This window comes from Podarcis tiliguerta (assembly GCF_965153285.1).
Source record: "Podarcis tiliguerta genome assembly, chromosome: 5".
NCBI classification, from domain to species: Eukaryota; Metazoa; Chordata; class Lepidosauria; order Squamata; family Lacertidae; genus Podarcis; species Podarcis tiliguerta.
Genome location: NC_139538.1, coordinates 28,159,046 through 28,185,941, shown reverse-complemented (window position 1 = coordinate 28,185,941; position 26,896 = coordinate 28,159,046). Strand labels below are relative to the sequence as shown.

At 39.7% G+C, this 26,896-nt stretch overlaps 2 protein-coding genes across 4 annotated transcripts in view; one reads left to right on the top strand and one right to left on the bottom strand.

The window, feature by feature from the left end:
- Window positions 1–3,804, bottom strand: part of SLC19A3 (solute carrier family 19 member 3) — a 37,295-nt gene extending 33,491 nt beyond the window's left edge. Inside the window, exon 1 of one of the 3 annotated variants that reach the window (XR_014511865.1) lies at window positions 3,648–3,804. The gene's annotated coding sequence lies outside the window, so the exon portion shown is untranslated. The remainder of the gene's footprint in view (window positions 1–3,647) is intronic. The other 2 variants (XR_014511866.1, XM_083442798.1) reach the window with 2 other exon arrangements.
- Window positions 3,805–3,892: 88 nt separating this feature from the next.
- DAW1 (dynein assembly factor with WD repeats 1) lies at window positions 3,893–25,420 on the top strand. Its single transcript, XM_083442882.1, has 13 exons — window positions 3,893–4,026; window positions 6,438–6,510; window positions 8,511–8,655; window positions 12,195–12,253; window positions 12,828–12,950; window positions 13,103–13,202; window positions 13,763–13,870; window positions 15,657–15,763; window positions 18,527–18,629; window positions 19,824–19,938; window positions 21,002–21,078; window positions 23,677–23,839; window positions 24,974–25,420. Exons 1-13 carry the CDS (start codon window positions 3,987–3,989, stop codon window positions 25,006–25,008), a joined length of 1,248 nt encoding a protein of 415 aa, XP_083299008.1. The 5' UTR covers window positions 3,893–3,986; the 3' UTR covers window positions 25,009–25,420.
- The last annotated feature ends 1,476 nt before the right edge of the window (window positions 25,421–26,896 follow it).

The following is a 26,896-nucleotide window of genomic DNA, read 5'->3' as shown; positions in this document are numbered from 1 at the left end:
AATAATAATAATAATTTATACCCCACCCATCTGGCTGGGTTTCCCCAGCAACTCTATATGAACAAATAAACTTATATCCTGCAATAATATTGCTTATGCTGTATTGTGGATCTTATGTATTTAGGGCTAACGACAAGAGTGAATGATAAGGCAACTCCACAAATGAACGTTCAACAATGCCTGAACAGGGAGTGGTGTTTAGCCATAATTTGGCTAAAATTGGAGGGCGAGTCAAGAGATGGGGTTTATGGATGTTATTAGTGACCCTCTTAATCCCCCCTCTACATCATTTGATCACTGTTCCCATAGGCCCCCTCAAAATCTTAAATAGGGTCTGCTAGAGTCCCTATTTGAGTACTGGGAGAGAGTTTTACCAGGGACAGATGTCAGAACATAAGGTATTTTCCTTGTAAATACAGTAAGAGATAATTAGTACATGCAAGATTTGTATTTTTACTCACTACCTCCATCTTGTTAGGCTTCCCATTTCAATGAAAAATCATTCCCTTCAGCCTTTCTTCGTTGTCTTAAGATTCCTGAGAAGTAAATATGCATGCACCAAAGTACAAAACTGCTACCTAGCCACTTAGGACTGCCTAGAAGTGAAGCATGGTTATAATTATATGCTGTGCATGAAGTGTTGTTTTTTTAAAAAAAAGTTTGCCAAAGTCACTTGTTACATACAACCCACAATGCAGAACTTTGTCTATCGAACCAAGGTCTCAGACAATGTCTGTTTCGGGTATCAAGAGAAAGCACGGTAGATTAATGATTTGGCATTACGTCTTTAGCTTAATTTCAAGTGTAAAGGAGCATATTATAGATTCCTGGCCTAACACTGGTTCTACTACCCATCTCAGAAATCCAAAAGGGAAAACTAATAAGTAGAAATTTAATTATCTTCTTGCTGGCAGCAGCTCTATTAGAGGTGGCGTGCCATTGGAAAACAGCTGATTTCTTTGTCAAAGACTGGTCTGCCTGTGTCTGGCAACTAATGCTGCCTGGAAAAAAATTATGCAGTACTGCAGGGTGTGGGTTGGCATCAACCAGCCTCATTCTGGGTTTCCAATCTGTGAGTGCTGGATTGTAGCATGACCCAAGGATTGAATTAATCCTCTTTGATCTTATTGACTGGAGCTGATGATAGTCCAACAACATCAGGAGGGTCATAGATTCCCCCGTATCTGCTGCAAAGTCATGGTGATATCGAGTGGACAAATGAGAAGCCATGAATGCACCTTCCCAATAAGTCTCTGCTGCATGTTTCCAACCCACCACTTCCTTTCCCACTTTATGACGGTTGCAGAGCCAAAACCAATGTGCTCCCAGCAAACACCTCTGCTGGTTAGTGTGAATTAATCCTAAATGAACCAGCAAGTGATTACAAACCAATACTATTGTGCATATCAGAACACTCTAGAAGCATTTTTTCATTTAAATGAACACCTCATTCTTCAATGCAAATAAAATAAAACAAACAAACCCATTCAAAAAGCCAAGCATTCTTATCCCCCAAAGTATTTAAAAAACCCTCTGCTATTGTATCTTATTTCCTGACTTTGAAGCATAAAAGATTCATCTTCAAAGGGTAAACAGCAGGGAGTCATAAGAATGCTTTGAAAATGTGGTGGTTTATTAACTCTGACCTGTATCATATTTGTGTTGACTTATAATGTTAATTTTCTTTTCAAGTTTTAAACAACTTGGCCTTTTTCACTGTTGCATATATTTCCCACAGTATATAAATTTGTTCATACTGTCAATATGAATAATTTGAAGGTTCACTGATTACCACCAATATTTATTTGGGTATCTGATCAGGATTAATTAATACTGACAATTGAAGGAAAGAGTACATGGTCACTGGTCTTTTGCAGAAGTATTTCTCTGCAAAGTTGCTGATTTTCTCCAAAGCTGCAGAAAGATATGTTAGATCAATTCTCTTTTAGACAGTACTGTTTCTGAAATAACTAATACTTTGTTCTTATAAGATCACCCCACAGCAGCTACAGAAAGTCTCAATACTTTCCAGTGACTTTGGTGTGTTTGAGGTTTTTCTGTTTCATTCCCCTTTGTCTGGAGGCATAGTAATGGTTAGTATCATGTTCTTTCTACTGGTAGAGGCAGCTGTGAGTTTTGCTGTAACATCTGAAATTAGAGGAACTAGGTTTTTGACAGGTGCTTGGGGATGGGGAGGTTAATAAATTCTATACAGAATTTTGTGATCCCGATAAAGAGCATTTAAATAATTAGGGTGGGGCAAGGGCTGCTACACTTCAATTCCAGTGGTAACCTCAATGCTTGATTATTGCAATGTGATCTGTTGTGGTGCTACCTTTGGGCCTGGTCTGGGGGTTCCAGCTGTTACAAAATGCTGCAGCTGTTAACGAGGACAGACCATTGCCAGCACATAACTCTGGTGCTAAAAAATTTGCAGCGGCTGCCAATACACTACCAGGCCAGGTTCAAAGCTCTTGTACTAATTTATAAGGCCCTGGGTACCTCAAGGACTGCCTTATATCCCTGCCCAATCACCAATAACTTTGGAGGGAGTCGCTGTTGGTGGGCCCCCATAGCTTGGATGCATGGCTCACAGGCATTTTAACTGAAGCTTCATTTTATGATTCTAACTGATTTATTGCATCCCGGTAAACTGCTTAAAGATTACTTTTCCACCTGTCCAGCACTAATACACAGAAAATGCAACTTCGACATTCCTTCTGCACAACTTTTAAACCTCCACGTCTTTCATCGTAGAGCCTTATCATTTCTTGAACGTAATAGGCGTCACCTGCTAAAATACTGCACACGCTGTTGTGACGGCAGGAGGGAAGCTCTTCTCTAGGAAACACCCACAAAGCTGTCTGCACCTTTTGAAGTATCTCCGGGCTACACTCCTTCCTACACATTTCCTAGTGAGCGTATGCTGTTGAGTTCAAGGGGGCTTCTTCCTGGTTTGGATCATGCTACAGTACTGCGGGTGGGACGTGGGTGGCGCTGTGGGTTAAACCACAGAGCCTAGGACTTGTCGATCAGAAGGTCGAATCCCCGTGGTTCGAATCCCTGTGACAGGGTGAGCTCCCATTGCTCAGCCCCTGCTCCTGCCAACCTAGCAGTTTGAAAGCATGTCAAAGTGCAAGATAATACCTTCCGGCAGGAAGGTAAACGGCGTTTCCGTGTGCTGCTCTGGTTCGCCAGATGCGGCTTAGTCATGCTGGCCACATGACCTGGAAGCTGTACGCTGGCTCCCTCGGCCAATAAAGTGAGATGAGCGCTGCAACCCCAGAGTCGGTCACGACTGGACCTAATGGTCAGGGGTCCCCTTACCTTTACCCTTACTTCCATTTAGCTAGGAGCAAGCCTCATTGAAGTCAGTTGGGCCTTTTGAGTAATCAGTTGTTTTATTATTATTACATTTATCTCCCCTCCAAGGAGCTCAAGGTGGAGAACAACAAGGCCCTCCCCCCTCTCCGTCACAACAACCTTGTGAGGTAGGGCAGGCTGCGAGACAATGACAAGCTTAAGGTCACCCAGAGGGCTCTATGGCTGTATGGGGACAAAACACAATAAAACAGGCTCGCGCACCTCAGCTTCCGTCTTAGGCTCAATAATGGTTCATAGGATCTCGATGCAAGCCCCTCCCTTACCCTCTTGCGCGGTTTCCTCTCCGAATTCCTCTTACGACACCCCCCCCCCAAAAAAAAACCCCACTGTGAGGCAACGGGAAGCAGGTGACTTATCCCCTCACGCCCTGCTGCCATAGCAACGGGCTCAAAAAACGCGCCAAGCTCCCACGGCGCTCGCGCACAATGCACCCCCCCACCCGCTAGTCAGCCCTCTGAGGGCGGAGCCGGAGTAGCTGCGGGCGGCGTAGGAGAGGGGGCGGGGGTGGTCCCGGGCCGCGCGTGCGCGCTGCGGAGAGCGTCGGTTTGTCTGGTTCCTATGACAACGGCACCGGCTTGGAGGCCTCGGCCGCCCGGGACGAGATGAAGCTGAAGCGGTTCTTGCTAAGATATTACCCGCCGGGTGCGGAATGGGGCAGGGCAGTGGGGGGGGGGGGTCAATGTTAAAGTTGGGGAGCGGGGGAATGACGACGGGGAAGCCTTACGCGGGCATGCGTGGGCGATGGAAAGGAGGGGATGGTGGAGTCGGGGAAGAAAGGGTTAACGGATATAGATATATATATATACAATGACATAAACACACACACCGGGAAACACAAATGTGGAGGGGAAAGAGTCGCAGAGTTGGGGGTTTAATTGAAAGGGTTGAGCCCCGGAACCCATTTGCTCAGCAGGTCTGTTGAATGGAAAAGAAGCTCCGTCGTGTTCAGTCTTCAGTGAGAGCTTGTTCCGTAGTAGGTTTAATGCGTTGAACATATTGCATGGACTGGCAGTGCTTCTAAAGCAAGCAAAATCGATAAGTGAGCACAGGATTGCAGCCTCGACCATGAAATGTGAAATAACAACAACAATAGAAACATAGTTTATCTGAGGTTGTGCAGAGTGCCTTTTCCTTAACTCTTAAGTAACCATGCCTACTCTTTTGGGGAAACTTGTTTCAAACATGTTCTTGTGCTTTTTAGAAATTAAATGCATAGTTAATGGGGAATCAAAGGCAAACGCAGGAAGGGGGGGAGACTTCAGAAAGAAAAGTGACTTGCAAGTGATCAAGGATGGAACTTACCCCGTTGAAATGCACTTTTGTGTATGAGTCCCTCACACTGAAGATGTACCGGAATAATGCACAATGAGGGCCAGAGTGGTGTCATGGTTAAGAGCGCTAGTTTATTATATCCAGTTGCAAATCCCAACTCAGCCATTAAGCTTTCCAAGTGACTATCTCAACCCAAACCTACCTTTTAGGGTTGTCGTGAGGATAAGATGGGTAAGAAAAGCATGTGTGCTGCATTCAGTGTTGTGGAGAAATGATGCAATATAAATGTCATAAATAAAAAAATCGTGCCCTATTTGCCTGACCCTTTCTATCTGTGACAGTTTCATCGTGTGGTTGCCTAGGATGACATTTAGATGGTTCTGATGGACAGTTACCGTATATTGACCACTCTGCTGAAGTCAGTGCATAGGCTTTTGACATTTAATAGTTGTTGTTTTAACTAAAACTACCTTATGGTAACCAAGATAACTTTAGCATATGACAGAGTAGGAACACAAAGTACTCGGCTCATGGTTGTGCACCATAGGTAGATAAAAAACCATAGCTGCTGTCAGCTGAAATGATTTATTACTTATGAATTGATGTCTGAGGTGACTTGAAGAAAAGCTGCATTCTACTAAATCCCTAGTGTTACAAACATTTGTGTAATGTTGACAATTCAGCCGTAAGCCAAATAATGGTATACTGTATATCATACTGTTTCCTATAGGGAACAACAGACTAATATAAAAGTATTAGTCTAATACAGAATCCACAAATTATTTGTAACTGGATTACACACAGAATGCAATAAAGGTAATGTGGCAGTCAGTTTGCTTCTATGTATATCTCAGTTGTTATATATATTAGACAGGGTGTCATATTTTGCAGATTTACTTTTATATTTGGAAGATCTCAAAACTGGTAAATTAAGTTGGTGAAGTAGCTTCTGCTTTTCTATACTATCAGTTGTTTGGGCTATGATCCTGCAGTAACCTGAAAGTATCAGTCTTAGATGGCCATGACCATCTAAGGGCAAGCTTTGAATTCCCAGGTCAATTATTCAGACCAGCATATAGCCATTTAAAGTGTTTTGAGCCTTTGCCATGGACAAACACAAGTGGGCTTATGCAAGCTACTGTAACTCAACTGTAGCAGGAACCACACTGGTATTCCTAAAAGAAGCATTTCTGTTTCAGGGGCATCACATATTGCACCACTCAATTTTGTTGCTGGAAAACTGGATTCTTTTACTAACTAGAGTTTCTCCTGTGTTGTGTATAGTTACATGTACATGGATTGTATCTGTAACATCATTGGTGAGAGAGTTGCAACTATTGCCCCCTATTTTACAAAGCCTTTGCACATAGAGGGACATCTGAGAAGATGTAGGATTGTGTGGGCTTGTACATGGACAGTGGAATTTTGGGCATTTCCCCTTTGAGCAGGAAATCCTCAAGCCATATCACAACACCTTTCACATTTGAAAAGCAGCTTGTCATGTGGAATGGGGGTTGCCTTTGAAGACCATAAGTTCAAAGTGCCTTTAGCATATGCATCTGGTTTCACACTTCTTTGGCCCCTGACCTGTGTCTTACCATGTGTCACTACAGAAAATGACAAGATGTCTTTTTGCTCCCTTATATGGTTTAAATTAGATGTGTTGCTACTGAAATCAATAGGATTTTTTTTATCGAAGGGAAGGTCAGTCTTTGTACTGTGTGCCATCAGAACCTAGCTTGGTACTCAATTAATAATTGTCTTGTTTTGCTTCTTCAAAGGCATTATTTTGGAATATGTTCAAGGTGGGGAAGTGAAAACCAAATCTATAGATTTACTGGATCTCAGTGCTGCGTGAGTATTATATTTTGCTGGATATTGACACAGAACAACTTTACTGATATGTAGAAATCTACTAAACAGCTAAGAAATGTATTACAGTGTTTTTGGTCATATTGAATAAGACAATCATGCTGTCAAATCATCCTCTTCCAAGTACAGTCATTTAAGATTGAGGTGTTAGTGCCTGATCCTGTCTCCTATGGCATATCTAGCATATGGCTGCTACTTTCAATGAAAACTTCGTTGGGTTGAAAATTCAAGGGTGTGTGGTTTCCATTTCACAACTGCTGAAATTACAGCATTTTTGGAAAGGGCTGTAGCCTTTCATAGAGAAGGTCCCAGGTTTAATCCCTGGCACCTCTGTGTGAGGTTGGGAGGGACTCTGTCTGAAACTCTGAAAAACTGCTGCCAGTCATCATAGAAAATACTGAGCTAGATGGATGAATGGTCTTACTCAGTGTAAGGCAGCTTCCCAAGTTCTAAAACTTAGTATTCCCACAATGGGATATATGTGAGTAACAAATGTAAGATGTATTTCATGCCTTGTAAGAAGATCTCCAGCATTCATATAGTGTATCTGAATTAGACATATAAAGATATATATTGGCTTTGGTGTTCATATTTGTTGTAAACCTCTCTTGCACACCTCTGCCTTGATTACTTGATGTGCACTGGCAGGAGCATGCAAAAGGCGTCTTTCAAAGCCACAATTAAGACTTGATCCTGGGAGCTTTCCTGGGCTAAATTGAATATGTCAAAGAAATGTTTCAGAAAACAGACATTGGGTTCGAGTTAGATTAATTATGCTGAAGTCCCCTTGAAATAATTGGGATAAGGTTGTCATGATGGCTAGCTTTAAGTCCTATATTTATTTCAGTGGGACTAAAGCATTCAGTGGAACTAAATTTTCCATCTGGATCCAACTCAGCATCTTATGTGTAATATACTTTTGCTAGCATACCTAACAAATGTAGTCCTTGAGCATGTCAGTGACCTATATGGAAAAAATACTGGACAAATTCCATTTGTTCAATGGATGTTATTCCCTAGTGGAACATACATCCTTCACCATTGAGACTATCCTTACGGAAATCCTTCACAAACAGGATCTAGTTTTGTAAATTGTATATTTGTTCCCTGTGATGCTGCTGTGCTTTTAACATACCAACAGCTTTGAGATTATTTTAGAATATTTATTTTTTTTAGCTTAAAGAGAATTTTAACTCCTTACCTCCCATGACTAACCCTGAGAAACACAATGCCAAAGTAAACTTTTTAAGACTATGTGATATTTTTTGACAAATTAGCATGTTGTTTGAAATTAAAACAAAAAACAGTTATGAGTGCTGTCACTGAGGTTATTCAAATTCAAGAAGCAGAGTAGAGCTGACCACTTGTTTTAAAACCTGCATAAACAAGTCACTAGGAAAGACCTAAACATACAGAATATTCAAAATTAATCACATTCAAGTAGAAAATATTTAAATTGTAAATAAAATGACTGAAAAATGGGAAACCTGTCTTATACACAAAAGATGCAAGGCCTAATCTAGAAAAAAAAAGTTTTACAATTGGTGTGGATTATGTTAGTAGCTGACACTGGACATAGGTATTTCTAGGTGAACTCAGGAATTTCCAGCGGCTGTCTACTTCTTATGTGGGGGGCAAGAAATTTTGTATCTTATCTTCCTGACTGATGTGTGCTCTGAGGCTTCTATAACATAGTCCAATCCTCTATGTGTTTATTCAGAAGTAAATCCCATAGAGTTCAATGTAAATAAATGTACATCTGTTTTTATGGAAAGATAAAAAAATACATCTGTGGAGACCCACAGATACCCTGCCCCTATTCTGAAGGATAATCTCTGCAGTTGGCACATGGGAAAATATCAAAATGACTCCCCTTCCCCCTTTCATCCTGGTTGATAAAAGCAACAGAAGGATTTCATTTTCTCTTAACTTCAGGAGATGAAAATTGTGTTTTAATATCTTTAAACATTATTCTACTTTAGTACAGATGTAGAAGCTTTAGTAGCAGATATAAGAAAAGCAGAACCTCTCATCACAGCATCACGTAAAGACCAGGTTGTACATTTAATACTGCGACTACAAGAGAAGCTAGGACAACAGGTGGACCACAAATTCTATCTTTTTAAGGTAAGAGCCATGAGACAATTTCTGATACTTGCTTTCAGTTATGTAAATACACAGAAACTAGAGGTTTTAAATGGCTGTTGGTTAAACTGTACTGCTCTCAGGTCATTGTGAGAGCTGGCAGAAATGGAGCCAAAACAGGGTTGCTGAGAAAGGAGGAGATATCAGCCTGCTTATGCTGCATAAACAGATGTTTGCAGTAGACCCTCACACAATCCAGTGAGTATGCTCTGTAGCAGTGGAATGTTATGGGGGTATAATAGAAACTAGGTTGTAGGGATGGAATGGAGTATTCTGGAGGAGGGCAGGGCCGGCTGGCACCCTTTTAAGGATACACAGCAACATTTCATTGCAGGTTTTAGTTGTTTATTTTAATATGGACTCTTAAGGATCATGTTTGAGTATACTGAAGCAGCTTATGAGTGAGGAATATAGTTATTTACATGTTGGTGTTTCCTGTGTTTGGATAAGCAGGCCTGAGCTGGTTGTGTCCCACTTCCCCAGAGAGTGCCAGTTATCAATGTTTTGTGGCTTGCCTTGAGTTCAATTTCTTCTGCTCCTGGTTGGCAGAAGAAGCAGGTTTATCAAGCTCCTAGTGGAACACCGTGCATGAAAATGGGCTGCATTCAGGATGGTGCCTCTCAGGTTGTGCAGCCCTAGTCCACAGACTCTGTAAAGGTGCAAGTAGAAGGAAGTGGTAACTTGTGAGTGGGATGAAGGCAGTGGTGTCCTCCCAGTGGTGACAATAAACTTATTGGGCCATTTCAGCTAGTTTGGAGCTCTCCCAGCCTCACTGCCATTGCCATGATGACTACAGCACTGCCACTGCCACAGCCTCTGTGCCCCATGAGCCACTGCTCAGAGGAAGATGCCATATGGAAGGCCAAACCTGAGTGCAGTGGTTTTGAGCTTTTTACCTAATATTCTGTTCTGACAACAGATCACATGAATATATTAATTCTCACACAGTTCCAATTCTGTGACTGCAAGTTGTTTTTAACTGTTTTTATTCTTGGATTTTAAATTGTTGCAACCCACCCTGAGACCTGCTGATGAAGGGCAGGTAATACATTTAATAACAAACACAACTCCTGTGGGTGGTGGAATTGGGAGTGCTTCGTCTGTTGACAGTTTCTGTATCTTTTCCACAATCTGCAGTTCCTTTTTCACAGTGCCAGATGGCAGTGTTGAGTTACCTAACCAGCAAGTTAATTGCTGCTGATTTTCAGAAAGAGGATTTCAGCCAGAGCCTAGCCTCTCCAGGGAGCTCACTCATCACTCCCTTGGTTATCTCTGCTGAAAGAGACTGGCACCGGGAGCTGACCAATACATACAAGTAGCCGAGCATGTTGGAAAATAAGTTGCAGTACTTGATGCACATATCCTTGCTGCATTATGTGGTTAAGTGGCTGATTTACAATCAGCACAGACTCTCAGAAAGCTTGTATGGTGGGGTGGGAGGGAAATCATAGGAAGACTATATAAAGGGATGGTCTCTATGTAAAATAGCTGTGTGGAAAAAAATTGATTTAAATATGAACCAGAGCTATTACTGATGTCCCTTCCTCATCTGCATTTGATGTCAAAGAGCGTGGATAGATTTCTTAAGAACAGTACACTACTTTTCATCTAGCAGCATGAGGTTTATCTACACATGAGGATCATTGTCTCTTCTAGAGTGCCAGCTGACAGACAGTCTGTTGCTGAAATTTGGGGATCTGATAAAGAACAGCACAACACTGAACTCAAGCTGTTAGTCAATGTTTGGGAGAGGCTTTCTTTTTTGCTGATTCTTTCATGCCCCCCCTTTCCCCCAAGCATTGAAAAGTGATCTGTACCCTTTGGCTAGCAATATAAGGATGCTTTCTGCTTCTGAACAGGGTGCAGAGTGCAGGGTTGGGTGGGGAATCTGTTGCGAAGGTTGAGCTGCTCCATGCTGTAGACCAGTAAAAAGCTGTTTGTGGAAAGACAGCAGTGAGTTTGACTGTTGATGAAAATATGTCAAATTAGGTACACTCAGAAAACATCTCATGCATGCTTGAGAATATTTTCTATCTTTGTACCCAGATCAACAGATCCAATTTTGGTGCAATCTGCTACTGATATGTATAAGAAGCGGTGTCTCTCACATTCTCTCACTATTTGTGCTCGACTTTAAGAGTTTTTAAGTGCTTTCACACAGTTGGCCTCAGAAATAGTTTTTCTTTCTAGTCATTGTCTTAACACCAGTTCCTTGAATACTGGCTTATTTTTATTTTTGAAAAGGTGATTACACTGATGTAATGGGCCATGGAGTCACGAAGGGTCGGACAACAACAAACAATGTCATTGCAGTGCGCCACACTTTCACATTGTTAATCTGACTGCTGTTTTGTTATTTAAAAATAATAATAAGTTGAACTTGGGTAGTTCATGACCCCACAGACAGGCTACTTCATAATTCCAAATCTATATCCCCTTCTTTTGTTTTGTCAAGATGGTTCAAAGTCAGGCATTGTAGATAAATCTTTTAAGAGTTATACAGTACCTTTCACTAATTCACCTAGAGGCATGGATCCAGTTCTGACAGTTGAGCTTTGAATATCTGAGATTGTAATATTATTGGGAGGAGGAATAATGGATATGTACAGTTAATTACTCAAAGATTTGTTACAAGAAAGTTACAGACAAAACTGACTTTACCTGAATTGTGACAAAGCAGGGATGAGGAATCCAGAGGAATCCATCAGTGTGCTTCTTTCCTTTGTTCAGCATGCTACATTGTAGCCATGCAATACCAACAGGTTTCTGTATCCACACATACATCTGTTAATCCTTCACCCAGACAGACAAGAAGCATTATCTCAGCGAGGCAAAGCACCCAAGGAGGCTACAGATCAGGGCTGTTGATCAGGGGAAGGGGTGAGGCCTGGTGAGAGTCCTGAGGGTGAGATAGAAAGGTCTGGAGGGCTGCATTTGGCCTCCCAGGTCTGAGCGTTCCCATCCTTGTAATAAAGAGTGCTGCTGGTAGTGATTTTCTTGTGCAGTAATAAGAACTGTACAAATCTATTGAGCGTGAGGAATAATTAGGGGTATGCGGAGTGTAATTGGAAAGAGGACTAGTGTTGCATTTCCACCTCATAGCACATTGCAGTTGCCAGCAACACCTCCTAAATGAAGACACAGAATTGGTGTAAACCTATACCTTTCTTTGCAGTTTCCTGGGTGATAAAGGTTTTTTGTTGGTGGTGGTGTTCCCAGCATAGTAGCAAGCTGTCGTAACATAACTTAATAGGGGTTTGAATGTGTCATGGATACAACACGCTGCTATAACATAAGATTTTAATCCAAATGGGCCCAGTCTTTCCAAAGCCCCGCTAAGTTCAATAGGAAAAGTAAATGTATCCTTAAAACAACACTACTGAGATTAATGTGACTTAAAAGTGCTTAACTTTAGTTTAGCCGCTCCCATTGATTAAAATAATATTTAAGTATTTAGATTTTTGTAGCCAAATACCTAGGAATGTAAAGAAAATTATATTACCTTTATTTTCTAATTTCAGGTACTCCGGGCTCATATATTGCCACTGACTAATGTTGCCTTTAACAAATCAGGTTCTTGGTAAGTTTGGGTGTTTAAATTCAAACTATGCATGATCTACCAAGGCTTATCTAAATATAAACTGAATACTATATAGTATTTTACAGTCTATAATTTCCTCTGCTGATATTCTGGTTCAAAAAAGGGTTATTAAGATAATTAGTAGGATTGGAAATGCCAAAATCCAACATATTTAGTTAACAATTCTTATTTTGTAAAAGAAAATACAGCAAAATGACAGTGGAGAATGTAAGATATCTCTTGTTTTGCCTCCCTCCCCTTGTATTAAATCTCCAGTTGTTCTCCTTATACTCTTCTTGCCTGGTCTTTGATCTTTCATCAAATCAACTGAGAAAACTGAAAGGGGATGGGGAGCAGGGAAAATACGTAAATTACAACAAAAACCCAACATGTTTTTTAAAATATCATTAATTGAGAGGAACTTAGAAGCAGTAGAGTCAATTCACAAGAAGTTGTATTTTTTTCTGATCCCTCTGAGATGTTTTAGCAATGTAGTCAGCAGTGGCATAAATTGTGGGGTGAGGAATATGGAAGAAATGTTTCTTAAACCTTCCATTCTTCTTGTCCACTCTAGTTTTATCACTGGAAGCTATGACAGAACATGCAAACTTTGGGACACTGCTTCAGGAGAAGAGTTACGTTCTCTGGAAGGACATAGGAATGTGGTCTATGCAATTGCTTTCAATAATCCGTATGGGTATGCAACTTTTCAGAATCTTTGATCTTTAAAGCCCTAGATGGCCTCAGCACATTATTTCTTTGGTACTCTACATCCAAATCATTTTAATTCTTCTTTGTAAATAGTTTTTTACTTTCCCCTTGTACTCTGTTTCATTCTTTAAAATTTAGTGACAAGATTGCAACTGGATCATTTGACAAGACCTGCAAATTATGGAGTGTAGACACAGGAAAGTGCTATTACACCTTTAGGGGACACACAGCAGAAATAGTGAGTACAGGAGCTTTGGAATAATCATTATGGTACGATCAAATTCTTAAAAACCTCTTTAAAGTTAAGTGTGGTTTTCTCTGTTATTCTCAGTGAAACTATGCTAACAAGTACCACAATACATGCTACTATTCTCAAAAAAATCTGGGACTATAATTTGTACCTACATAAGTGAAGATATGGAGCAGTAGTAGCTCCATGTTTGTTGTAACATATTTTTCCTGATTCTGTGGCATTATCATTACAAGGTAGAATAGGCTCCTTTATTACTGTAATTACAATGGACATTGTCCCTCCACATGGTCTAATTGTGAGAGTAAAATTCCTTCCTGTACCCCAAGGACAATATTCCAAGCAATCAAATGAGTGAATCTTTATTACCAGCTATGATCCTATGGCTGTCGTGTTTTATTTTACAGGCCTATAAACAGTCAATGGGGCAATGACTAGAAACAGTTACTGTCATGCTCTAACATATTGTGACTGGGACCAGTACCTAGGAGAACAGAAAATCCAAGAATTTATTATAAAGGTTTTCCTTCTCTCTTTTTTCCTAACAGGTTTGCTTGTCATTTAATCTTCAAAGTACATTGGTTGCTACTGGAAGTATGGATACCACAGCTAAATTATGGGACATACAGACTGGAGAAGAAGTAGTCAGATTAACAGTGGGTTGCAGCTCTTATTAGTGATGACTTGGGTGTTTTTTTGTGAAATTGCTATTAAAAGAGCAGTTCTTAATTAAAAGAGCAGTTCTTAATTATCATTTGCAAAATTCAGAGACGAGAATTTATGCAGAACTCTTAGCATATGTAGTTAAATAATGCATTAAGCAAACATAAAGGAAGACTGAAAGCTGTGATACTAATTAAAAACCATTAAATCTTAAGTGCAGAACAATCCTATGCATATTTATTTGGATATCCTACTGTGTTCCGTGGGGCTCCCTCCCAGCTAAGTGTGAATAGGATTGCAGCCTAAATAACATACTTTTTCCAGATTCTGTGGCTTTACTACTACAAGGTAGAATGACCTGCTTTATTAATTAAAATGGACTGGTAATATTCTTTGAAACCTCTCCTGCACTCAAAGGCACTGTATAATTGCTTTAAGATCTATTATTACCTGGGATTATAAATAAAGGGGTTATAATATACCCTGTAGGGACGCGGGTGGCACTGTGGTCTAAACCACTGAGCCTAGGGCTTGCCAATCAGAAGGTCAGAGGTTCGAATCCCCGTGATGGGGTGAGCTCCTGTTCCTTGGTCCCAGCTCCTGCCAACCTAGCAGTTCGAAAGCACGTCAAAGTGCCAGTAGATAAATAGGTACCGCTGCGGTGGGAAGGTAAACGCCGTTTCCGTGCGCTGCTTTGGTTTGCCAGAAGTGGCTAAGTCATGCTGGCCACATGACCCGGAAGCTGTACGCCGGCTCCCTCGGCCAATAAAGCGAGTTGGCCACGACTGGACCTAATGGTCAGGGGTCCCTTTACCTTTACCTTTAATATACCCTGTAAGGTTGAAGAGAGCTCTCTTAATAATATCACAAATACATGTAGACAGGTATTGCTATTGGCTGCTTCACAGTTTTTAAAAATCTGCACAAACTTTGGATGATGGTATAATTCTATCACTGCAATATACTCAATTTTTAAAATTTCATTTTTCTTCTGCCTTTCCTCCAAGGAGGTCAGGGAAATATTTAAAAATATATAACAACTTTGTAATGTAGGCTAGTGTTGAGAGACAGTAACTGACCCAGGGTCACTGAGTGAGATTCATGATTTGAATGTGACGATTTGAACCCAGATATCAGTGTTATTTAATTAACCTTCCCACAAAGAAATCAGAATGAATGCTCAGTATAATAACTGACTGTCTAACCTCCATGAAAGCAACTGAGACTGAGTGCTCAATAAGCAGGTTGTCTAGAAGTGACCCAGAACCTTACATTACATGATACTTTGCCCATCCAGACTGGGATTTTCTATGTTCTTTTTTGAATCTTTGGGGGGAAACGGTTTTTTGAATAAAACATAAAGTTTGTATGTTTAGAGACAACTGGAAGGATTTTTTTTCAGGATCGCTTTCCATAAAATAATAGTAACAAAGAAAACAAAACACAGAATCATAAAAGTTTGTACATCTTTATAAATCCTAGATCAGTCATAGGCAAACTCGGCCCTCCGGAACTGGAGTTCCCAACCAGAGCTGGATGTAAACGAGCATGTGATACACAGTCGTCATGGCTGTACCCTTTTAAGGTGGAATGGAACTATATCCTAACAGTTTTGGGGCTACAACTCCCATCATCCCTAGCTAACAGGACCAGTGGTCAGGGATGATGGGAGTTGTAGTCCCAAAACATCTGGAGGGCCGAGTTTGTCTATGCCTGTCCTAGATTATTTCTACATAAAGATCTTTGTTTAAACTTTAAACCTTCTTTTTATAACTTTAGGGGCACTCTGCAGAGATTATTGCATTATCATTTAATACTACAGGAGACAGAATCATCACTGGTTCCTTTGACCATACAGTTGCAGTGTGGGATGTTGGCACGGGCAGGTACTATTTTAAATCTTGTTTTATTTCATGCTTTACAGAACTCTTAAAATAATTCTATACAGGCTCTAGAGTTGCTCAAATTATAAATCTGCCTTTATTTGTTCGTATTTAATACATTTCAAGCAACAATAAGCTTCTAGAAACCAGGAAGGTGAATATTAGGCATATTGCTTCTCTGCGATTCTCCCTAGCAACAGTTCAAAGTTCCATCTGCCAGAAAGCTAAGATAATAGTTCTCTGTGTTGGCAAGTTATGTAGGATATAGCAGAGCAGTGGAGGATATATATTGTGATATTAATCTTAGACCTTTGTTTCATCACCTGGGAGGCTTGTATTGAATAATCATGGCACAAGCTTTCTTATATTGAATTAGACCAATGGTCCATCAAACCCAAATATGACTGGCAGGTGCTCTTCAAGGCCTGCAAAGAGACCACCCCTTACCTTCATGGGAAACTATGGGCCTTTTCGGTATCATGAAACTAATGCATCTGAATAACATTTTGTCAAATTGATACAGTGGAAACATTAAAAGCCTTGTGATGATCAGCAATAACTTATATGAGCCCGGAATAACATTCATTTCCCATCTTAACTTATCGCTGAAGGGTCAATATAATTATAAACACATGATATGAATTAAATAGTGTAATTGGTTTGTGAACATTAATATAATACTTTTTTTGAAATTATCGCAAGCAAATAGGAATTTTTTTCCCTTCGGAATATTTGCTTTTGTGATGTTTTCATTTGGTGCAACCATTAATTAAGGTGTTTCTGTGTTGCTCGGTCCCAGATCCTGCCAACCTAGCAGTTTGAAAGCACGTCAAAGTGCAAGTAGATAAATAGGTACCGCTCCGGCTGGAAGGTAAACCGCATTTCCGTGCGCTGCTCTGGTTCACCAGAAGTGGTTTAGTCATGCTGGCCACATGACCTGGAAGCTGTCTGCGGACAAACGCTGGCTCCCTCGGCCTGTATAACGAGATGAGCACTACAACCTCAGAGTCATTTGCGACTGGACTTAACAGTCAGGGGTCCCTTTACCCTTTTACCTTTATGTGCAGTCTAAGAAGGACCACAAGTTACATGTATTATATAAGGGAACACCCATGAACGGTTGTATAGGTTATAAAGCACTGAACCATAGGAAACACATGAATACACATGTTAAAGATTGATTGTGTACAGACACAAACACAAAAACACGGATGCATGAGTGAGTGGTATGACTGCAGTGGTATTCATTAATGGTTTCTTGAATTGTAGTGATGACTATTCTGTGACCCCAAAAACACTGATTTACATTCTCTGCAGTATACATACTCATTAAGGTTTTCTAGGGTTTAACCTATAGGATCTAAAATGATCATTGACAACTAATTTTCACACTTTCTTCAAAGTAAAATATATATTAGCCTGCCCTCAGTGGGTCCGGTAGATGGAACTGCCCACCTGTGAATCACCTGGCATCAAAATGATGTCAGGTGAAGCATTTTACTTTGCCCATGTGGCTTCAAAACTCTCTTTAATGTATTTATATGGAGAACTATATAGCAAGCTATAAAACCAGCACCCTAGAGTTCTTTTATGCTGTAGCAACAGCTTGGCATCTGTCTGTCTCGGAGACAAAGGAGAAGTGTTCCTTTGTGGGTAAAGTCCGTTTGTTGGAAGGTTGCAGCGCCTGCTGTAGCTGTAGAAACAGGAGAGACCCGTTTTTGTTGCCGCTGGGGTAGATGAAGGTGTCTGGTTGTGCTGATGCAGATGCACCACCTCGTTTTTTCTCTCTGCACTCCTCCCAGCAGTCATTCCTCCTCTGCTCACTGCTATGGATACCCAACCTCAGTGTCTGTCTCATCATCTGCAATGAGTTCCCACACAGCGGAGCTGATGCTCTCATCCTTCATGTGACATTTGAAGACATCTTTGTAATGCAGAATTGGTCTGCCAACAGGATTGAACTATTATTGCCCTGTGACTTTATATGTTCTGCCTGTGTAATTGTCCACTCTTGATTATCTATGAGATAACCAGTAATACTTGAATTGGACTTTTTGCCTTGTTTTGCAACTGAATTGTATCTAGGTTGAAAAATACTATTTCTAAACATGCAGTGGAAAGGTGCTAGGGAGTCATAACCAGCTGAGACCCCCAGATGTGTATCCACCATGTGTCCTTGTGTATTATACGGGAACAAATGTGCACTGGATAATTTTCTCATGCTAATTCTAGTTACAGTAGTTGGCATCAGAAAATTTCTAGTTTGCATTGGAAAATCCTCCGATGCCCTAGAGTGATCTAATTTAGCATGCTTATTTTACTTGTGTTTAGTAACCAAACGCAAAGTTTTGAAACTCTCAAGTTTGTCTAATATTGTATTTGCAGTTGGCATCCAGTCACTTACAAACATTTTTGTGTGTGTATGTGTGGAAAGTTTAAGCACTGGAAAAATTTCCTTAACAATTTCCACAGAAAATTGTGTTAATCAGATCTGAGGCTTCTGAAGATTTACGTAGACTTGCACATGTAGGTCAAATTGTAATACAAAGGCTGCAATCATATGTATATTTATTTGGGAGGACACCTCATTGAACTGTGACTTTTACTGCTGGGTAAGCATGCATAGGATTGCACTGCAAATGACTGGGGAAACATTGAAGATTCAACCTGTAGCATTTTGTCTATTTCTTTTTATAGATGCCCCTTTGCAGAATACATTTATATTTGAATCAACCACATAACATGTTTTTCATTGTCTCCTGGCAGGAGGATGCATACTTTAATAGGCCACCGTGCAGAAATAAGTAGTGCACAGTTCAACTGGGACTGCACTCTTATAATCACTGGATCAATGGACAAAACATGCATGGTAAGATAGTTGGATCCCTATTAACCTGATTTATTGCTCTTAGTAGTATACGAAAAATAATCATAGTATTGACTAATCCATACATTTGTAGGTCTGAATCCAGGAATACATTCTTCTTGGCCTGCATGAAGGAGTGTGGGAAAAATTAGCTTTCCCTCAGAGCAGGTACAAAATAAAGGTGTAGGTTTACTCTTACATCTCTTTAAAATAATAGACAAAGGACATGTGCACACTGCCTGATAATATGCATTCAGTGCTGGATGCAGAAAACCAGAATATTTCATTTGGAGCAAAAACAAAATTAGTTAAATGTGATCCACTTTGCCTAAACCAAAACAATCTCAACTTACCAGGCTCTTAGCAGGATTCCTTGTTCACAAGGAGGCCTTTCTTCCTTGAAGCCTTCCTCTCAAACTCTCCAGAATCTCTGTGTATCACCTGAGATCTGCTTGGTGAACCCACCTCTTGGCTATCCACCTGCTTATGTAGCTTCTCTCTGTCATTTGATCCCTACAGAGGCTGCAGGAACAAGGGAGCTGGGAGCTTTTAATTTTCCCACCCCTAGAGACAGGTGTGCAGTTACATCAGCAATGGTGGACCCTATGCCTTGATAGTTTATTAGTCCTGGGGCACCGGCTAAGACTCCACATTAACCTTATACTTCCCAAATGAGCAGACAGGTAAAAAGATGCATTCCCATTTTATAGTCAAACAGTCCAGGACAGTAAAGTCCAATTTGTTTACATTCTATCTTTCTAAAAAAAAGGTCCAAAGCTTATCCCTAAAAATGCCCCACCAGTTCATTTGCAATATCACACTTCAAAAGAAAGAAATACAGAAAATAAGAGGAACACTATAGGTTTAGGGAAGAAACACCAACATTTATTGACTTCTGGGGAGTTCTTTTCTTTTTTCTTTTCTTTTCTAGCCTTTATTGGCATAAGAGTTGAATCTGTGAATAAGCTGCTAGCATGGAAATCAATTTCAGGAGATAGCTGGCTTGTGCTGGTATAACACGTCGAGCAAAATATTTGTTAACCTTGCTTTCTGCCAAATCTGTGTGCTCATAAGAAAGAACAAATAGTGATTGACTAGCTACACAGGCCGCAAGCAATTCAGTCAAATAAATAAAGAAGCTGATTTGGGTTCCCTGTCATTATTTGCCTGCAATTTTGCTTTCTGTCCACATTGCAGTTGTGGAACGCACTGACTGGCAAGCGTGTGGCAACATTAACAGGCCACGATGATGAAGTATTAGACGTTTGCTTTGATTACACTGGCCAGCGTATTGCAACTGCCTCAGCTGATGGTAGGTGAAACTGATTTTTTTTATTAAAATGTCTTCATCCCGTGTCAGCTGATTTGAAGAGCATCTCTTGAGGGGTAACATGGCAACTCCCAGTAACTCCTTCTGTGCATCATGGATGACTCCACATGAGGGCAAAGAAAGAATCCTCTAAGAGAGGAACTCTGGTGAGGTGAGTGCATGTTCTGGAAACTGGCTAAGTTTTCTAATACAGCCAATCTTATGGAAAACCTCCATAATAGGACCAAGAAACAATTATATCCATATAGTGAGCCATTTTTTACGAGTTATGTGATGTACTCTTTGGCAGCTTTCTCACAGGGCTGTGATATTTAACTCAGTCTTCTGCCCCAAGCTATCTCATATATCGGATCAGTCTAACGAGTCTAGAAGCTTCCAAACCATTTTCATATGAGTGCTGCCTTCTCATAAGACCATGCAGTTTTAACCTGCTTTCAGTGACCACCACAGAACATCAAAAGTTTATAGTGAAAGAGTATGCATGGCAACTGTATGCACTCCCATATAGGGATGGGAACAAATTCAGTTTACATTTCAAGGCAAACCCACCTAATTTGTACTTTCCCAGACAATACAAGAATGTAAACACAACCATCTTTCAAAATTTGAAGTCTGAATTTTGCTGTCCGATCAAAAATGCATATACTAAAGTGTACATATAAAAACATATTTTGTTGAAAATAATATTACGTTATATTAGTGAATATATTTTTGCAAAAATGCATTATATTAGGGGAAATTGTATACAAAAATGTGTATATTAGGCTATATTTGGAAAGGCTGATGAATTTTCATGAGAACTTTAAAAAAATCTGCCAACTGATACTGAAATGTTGAGAATTGTACTTAAGATTTGAAAAATGAGAAACTTAAGGGAAACCAAAATTGACAGATTCAACCATCCCTTCTCTAAATCAGTGGGCTTTGAGTTGCAGCCAGTCATTTCTAACATTTGCCTTCTCTGGTTCTTGACAAAATTGCAGATGTGTCAACAGATAAATGCCTATACTAAACGCATGATTGTTTTGTTTGTTTTCTACTTAAGGATCAGCAAGAGTTTATGATGCAGAAACAAAAAAATGTATATCAAAACTTGAAGGCCATGGAGGAGAAATTTCAAAGGTGACTGTTGTTTTATTTCTCTGTGCTGCTGCCCTGAGTAGAAGAATGTTGTTCTAAATTACAGTTAGCTTTGCCCATTATGCTTGTTTGTATGATCTCTTGCTTCCTGAGTATGGACCAGGAAAGCAACTTCACTCCCTTGCTGGTTTTTATAGTGCTTTATCACTTTATGTCTCCAGTGTGTTAGGAAAGCACAGAGGTTAGTATTCTGTTATAAAAGCTGCTAATTGAAAAACATTATTCTTGCAGTTTGAGTGCACAATCCTGCAAGTACATACCACTGCCCAGTGAGACTTACTCCTGAATAACTGGAGGTGGGATGTCAGCCTTTGAGATTTATGTGAGATTTTTGAGGGCATTCAGGTTATCTATTAACTTGAATAGAAATATTATTTTGGTGAAACTGGGTGATAATCTACTGCTACTCTCCTTTCCTATAATTTTAAGTACAGTAGCATTAAATAAGACTGTATCTCTGTGTTGGGCTTTTCCAGCTGCAATATTTAGTGTGGTTTTTCATGCATGTTTCATATGGTAATGTGTGCATGATAAGAAAGCTACAGTCTAAACTACACCTCTCTTAAATCCTTGGATGATGCACCTTCATAGTAACCAGAAGCAACAGAATGTAGGCCTACTTTTAAAAGTGCTTTAAAAAGGGAATTTGGGCAGCATAGGAAGGTCAGCTTTTAAATTATCTATATTATATATGCTGAACAGAATCTTTCCTCAGGCCAGTTTTAACCTTGAAGGTAAAAAAAAATTGAGAATATTCGCATAAATGTATATATATGTTAAAGACAGATGCTTAGGTTGTTCCTAAATCCATACTGCATGAGCAAGACGAAGGCAGCCCATACATATGTTTCCTGATTTATGGCAGTGTTGTTGGCTAGATACTCTGTTTTGTCATTTAATTTTTGGAGAGCAGTGACAGGTTCAGTATCTGTTTGGATGATTAAAGGAAATATTAGTGTCTGTGTGATGAAATTTGGCAGCACTGTGATATGATGAATCTAATATAGCAAGGATAAAATTATATTTGCATGTTAAAATTTCCAATTTCTTTTTTAGTTCTGAAAGCTTAAAGAGTAGTAGTAGTTACAGTTATTTTACATAAAATAAATAAACATTGTAGATTCAATAAGAAAGGAAGAATTGCTACTGATTCTATAACTTTTTTAAAAAGCAGAAAGCTATTCAAACAGAATACAAAACAGTTTCCATGTAAGGTTTTGGAATGCCTGTCTTTGGATTTTGCTTCCTTTTTAAAGTTATTTTTATGAGTTTCCTAAGGAAATAACAGTTCCACATCCCACAATTTTATATGTACTTCATTAATGTTTCCCATTTGCTGTGCACATACGAAATGACAAATCTCACGATTCAGCTATCAGATGTGCCCCTAAGTTGAGAGGCAGAAATAGGTAAAGGTTAAAGGACTGCTCTGAAGAATCAGTTTATGTGGCTCATGAATCTGTGCACTAAAGAGATGCACTAAGGCCTTTGGAGGACTGCAAGGAGCCTCCAGAGTAACACTTAGGTTTAAAATGACCTATTTGGTAAATGAGAGAAAAGGGCAGAAGTTATTGAATAAAGGTGCAGGTGGATGAGAAAGAATTTTAAATTTTTGGAATGTTGATTTCAAACATGAGGCTAGTCGCTAATTGAATATTAACATCACAATTATATTTGGCTACTGAACTCCTCATTGCATATGTGACTAGTTAACTGTAATTCATTATTCTCTCCATTGCTCACCTGGTGCCTTCACTGCATAGCTTTAGGCTCCAAGCAAAATGTTTCTCTATAACCAGACCTTTGGCTGAATATTCTATGGCCTTTTAAATGTGTTTATGGGAGGGGGACTATTGGTTTGTTTTTGTTTCTGTTTTTATCATGTATTTTGTGTTTTCATCTAGTATTTTTGTGTTGTGAACTGTCCTGTGATTTTCAGATGAAGGGCGGAATACAAATTTGACAAATAAATCCTAAATAATCCCAGAGTTATTATCTTGAGGTGGCAATTCCTTCCTACCTGAGCAAGCTCCTTGATTACTGTCTTGGATCACTTTAAGTCATTGTACTGGCTTGTGGAACTGAGAATAACAATAGCAATTCTGCTATTGTTTCCTTGGGAATGTTTCATAAGTTACTATTTAGGTCTCAGAAATAGAATCCCAAATATAAAATATGGTACAGCAAGTGTTATAATTTTTGAAAGGCTCATGTTTAGCATTAAAACCACAATTTATTCACAGAAGCCACCCATGATTGAGCCATTTTGTGAATATTTGTGTACTTGGAATCAAGTACTTCACAGTATTTCACAGGATAAAGTATTTCACAGGATAATGTGTGACATGACCCTTGTTTTAAGATGAAAGACAGAAAAGCTCCTTGCTCTGGAGTGTTTATTATTGATCAGCCCACTCCAGCCTCTGAATCTACCCGTGTAGATAGAAACTGGAAGACAAAATATATTCAGGGGCTGTTGTCCCAGACACTGCAAACCTGCGTGAACCACAAGCTTTAAGATAAGTAATGCCATTTCCTTGCCTCTTTAAAAAATAATTCTTTTTTCTTTGTTTTTAAAAGATCTGTTTCAATCCTCAAGGCAGTCGCATTCTTACAGCCAGCTCAGATAAGACAGCTCGGCTTTGGGAGCCTCAGACAGGACAATGCATTCAAATACTAGAAGGCCACACTGATGAAATATTTTCGTGTGCTTTCAATTACAAGGGCAATATAATCATTACAGGTAACTAACAGCTATATTGAAAATTGTCCTTCTACTTGTTTACGCTAAAGTGATGTCAAATAAGGACAGTTTCCTGGTTTCTGTTGTCATGCCTCATTCAGTCCAATTCCGTTGAAAACTTGGATCAAACATTTATTTCTGTGGCATATTGCTTTTCCACACTAGTTGAATTGTTTCAAAATGGGGGGCTGGCCTAGAGAAGTTGGTTAAGTAAGTAGGGTGGGGTGGGGGAATGGGACAGCCATTGAACAAGAAGTTTCAACAAATAGATATGGCTCCACTTTTTAAACTTTTCACTGGGAGGATGCATTAAGGCAACCTGCAAATTTGAACAGCTAAATACATTTTCCTGTGCTATATACATTTTATTTGCTAGTCTCTCATTGATTCCAATGGTGCTTTCCTCTTTCATCAGTGGAGATGTTTTTCCAACATTGCAATAAGAGGGGAATGGGAGCATAGCAGCATTACTAAGACAGTTGTAATCCTGGAGCCAAATCTAAGAAGCCTTTTCTACAGCATTTCAACACAACTAGCTTAGAATTTGTACAAGAGTTAGGTTGGCAATTCTTAGATGGTGGCCTCGGATTCACCGGAAGATACTGATATGTAGGTTGCTATCTGTGTTGGCACCTTTTTCCTGATAGAAGCTCTCTGCCTTTAACAACAGCATTGCAGACAAATATTCATGGGATGCACAGAGATTTAGTGATGAGAAAAGGTGCACCTTTTGAATGTATGCCTGTTGGGTTCCTGTTAAAAGCCCAGAACACATGAAACTGCCTTATACTCAGTAGTTCTGTCTTTTCTGAAACTAAGTGCCTCTCCAAGATCTCAAGCACGGAAATTTCTCAGCCTTCCTACCTGAGAATTTTTTTGATCTAGAGATATTTGGGCTTCAACTTGGGACATTCTATATACAAAGCATGTGTTCTATTACTGTGCAGTTGGCTCAAAGTGCTAAACTCTTAATTCATTCAACTGCATCAGAGTTGGAAGACAAGATTGCCAATGAATTTGAGAACGAGGGGTGTATTTGAAATATCTCCTGCCCCAAATAACAGGAAGCAGTAGTTTTATATTATAGATATATGAATGACATTTGAAATGTTAATCTATTCTTTTTATTTCTAGGTAGCAAGGATAATACATGTAGGATATGGCGCTAATTGAGGACAATCTCTGACCCGACTTCCCAGTGCCTTTTGTATGAGGAGCTTCTTATTATACAGGCAATAACTACTAAGCCCTTCAAAAACCTGTTTTCTGTTTTTGCCTTTTAAAAAATGTTACTGAAGTAGACTTATTTCCTGGACTCATGAAATTAGCAATGTTAGCTAGTTATGTGATAGGTTCTACTCTAATAGCATTGGTATATGTGTTAGTGACTTAGTTGGGACAAGTGGCATTGTTTTCTTTGTAATGGTTTTTAGGCCAGTTGGGTGGGGGAAAGGGGGGGGGGAGAAGCACCGTGATCTTATTAGCAATGCATTGCCTTACTTGAATGCCTCTCACATTTGGTTGGATAATTTTTACTATGCTTAATTTTTATTTAATAAAAATATTTAAAACACTATAGAAGTCCAGCTCTTTATGTAGTATTAACAGTTGAGCATATATTAAAACTGTCTATTCAAGTATTGTCTGAAATCTCTGGAGAAAGTGCTTATTAAAACTTTTTTTAAAAAATAAAAAATCTGCCATATAGCTCTATGTTTACTCATCAAATTAAAAAAACCCCAACTTATTACATATTGGGTTTATAGTCTCTTCCATCTTGAAGCCTTAGAGTGACCAACAATATATTTAAAAACCATATCTGAAATGCAATATTAAGCTTCAGCGTAAATCACTTAGTTCCTAAACTTCAGGCCACACACTACGAAGCAGCATAATGGATGGTAGTGGGTATGCACCAAATATTTGGTAAATGTTTTTCTCAACTGCTACAAAGGGTGCTTTACTTTTTAACCTTTTCCTTTGTGCTATATGAATAAAAATATTATATATTATATAGGTTCTGGAGTGTAAAACACTGCATGGGTTCATGCATTTAGCTTGGGAGTGGTACTATTGTGTCATGGTGGGGAAGTTGCAAAAGTCCTACCCCTCCCTTGTGAACTGAGTGCCCAATCTCAAGCCTGGCTCATGTGATCTTCCACTTTGAGCAGGAATAATTACATGAAAGTTGGGCCTCAATAAGAGGTCTGTCTGGCCCACACTGGAGAAGTAGCTTGCACCATAGAGGAGAGGGGCTCACACATTTTAATCAAGCCTTTGCAAATGTATGAACCATGATTTGTTGATGTTGTTCACAGCTTTTCATCCTGTTGTTTCACATCCATGTTCTTTTTTCCTCCAATCCCATTTGTCCTCTTAATTGCAATAAGTGATTAAAGTGATTTGCCTCAGCATGTGTGTATACCTGAATATCCAGATGCTGCTTTGGTACTGGCATGAAATCTAGCTTCCCAATGTTTTGGAATTCCTAGTGTCCCCAGTATGAGAGCCTATTTGCTGTGTTGCCCTGAAAATGTCAACTGAACTGAAATATAATCTAGCCTGACTTCCCTGTTCAGCTTTATTCTAAGGAGTTTCTGATATTATGCATGGTTTACCTCCCATGAAGGCTGTGGAAGTGCTAGGTGTGATCTGCTATGAAGCAAAGCACTAGTATTTGCTGCAGAGCAATGCACAATACCTTTAGGCTCTGGAAAGTGTAGCTTTGTTTTTCAGAAATATGCGAAGATGCTTTTCCTGAGAGAGAAAACTTGTGTTGCAGACTTCACAATATTTTGAAGCTATTGGCATTTACAGTATTTAAGTCCCCCTATTGGAAGTGAGGGATGCGAATGGCGCTGTGGGTTAAACCACAGAGCCTAGGGCTTGCCAATCAGAAGGTTGGCGGTTCGAATCCCTGCGATGGGGTGAGCTCCCGTTGCTCGGTCCCTGCTCCTGCCAACCTAGCAATTCGAAAGCACATCAAAGTGCAAGTAGATAAATAGGTACCGCTCCAGCGGGAAGGTAAGTGGCGTTTCCATGTGCTGCTCTGGTTCG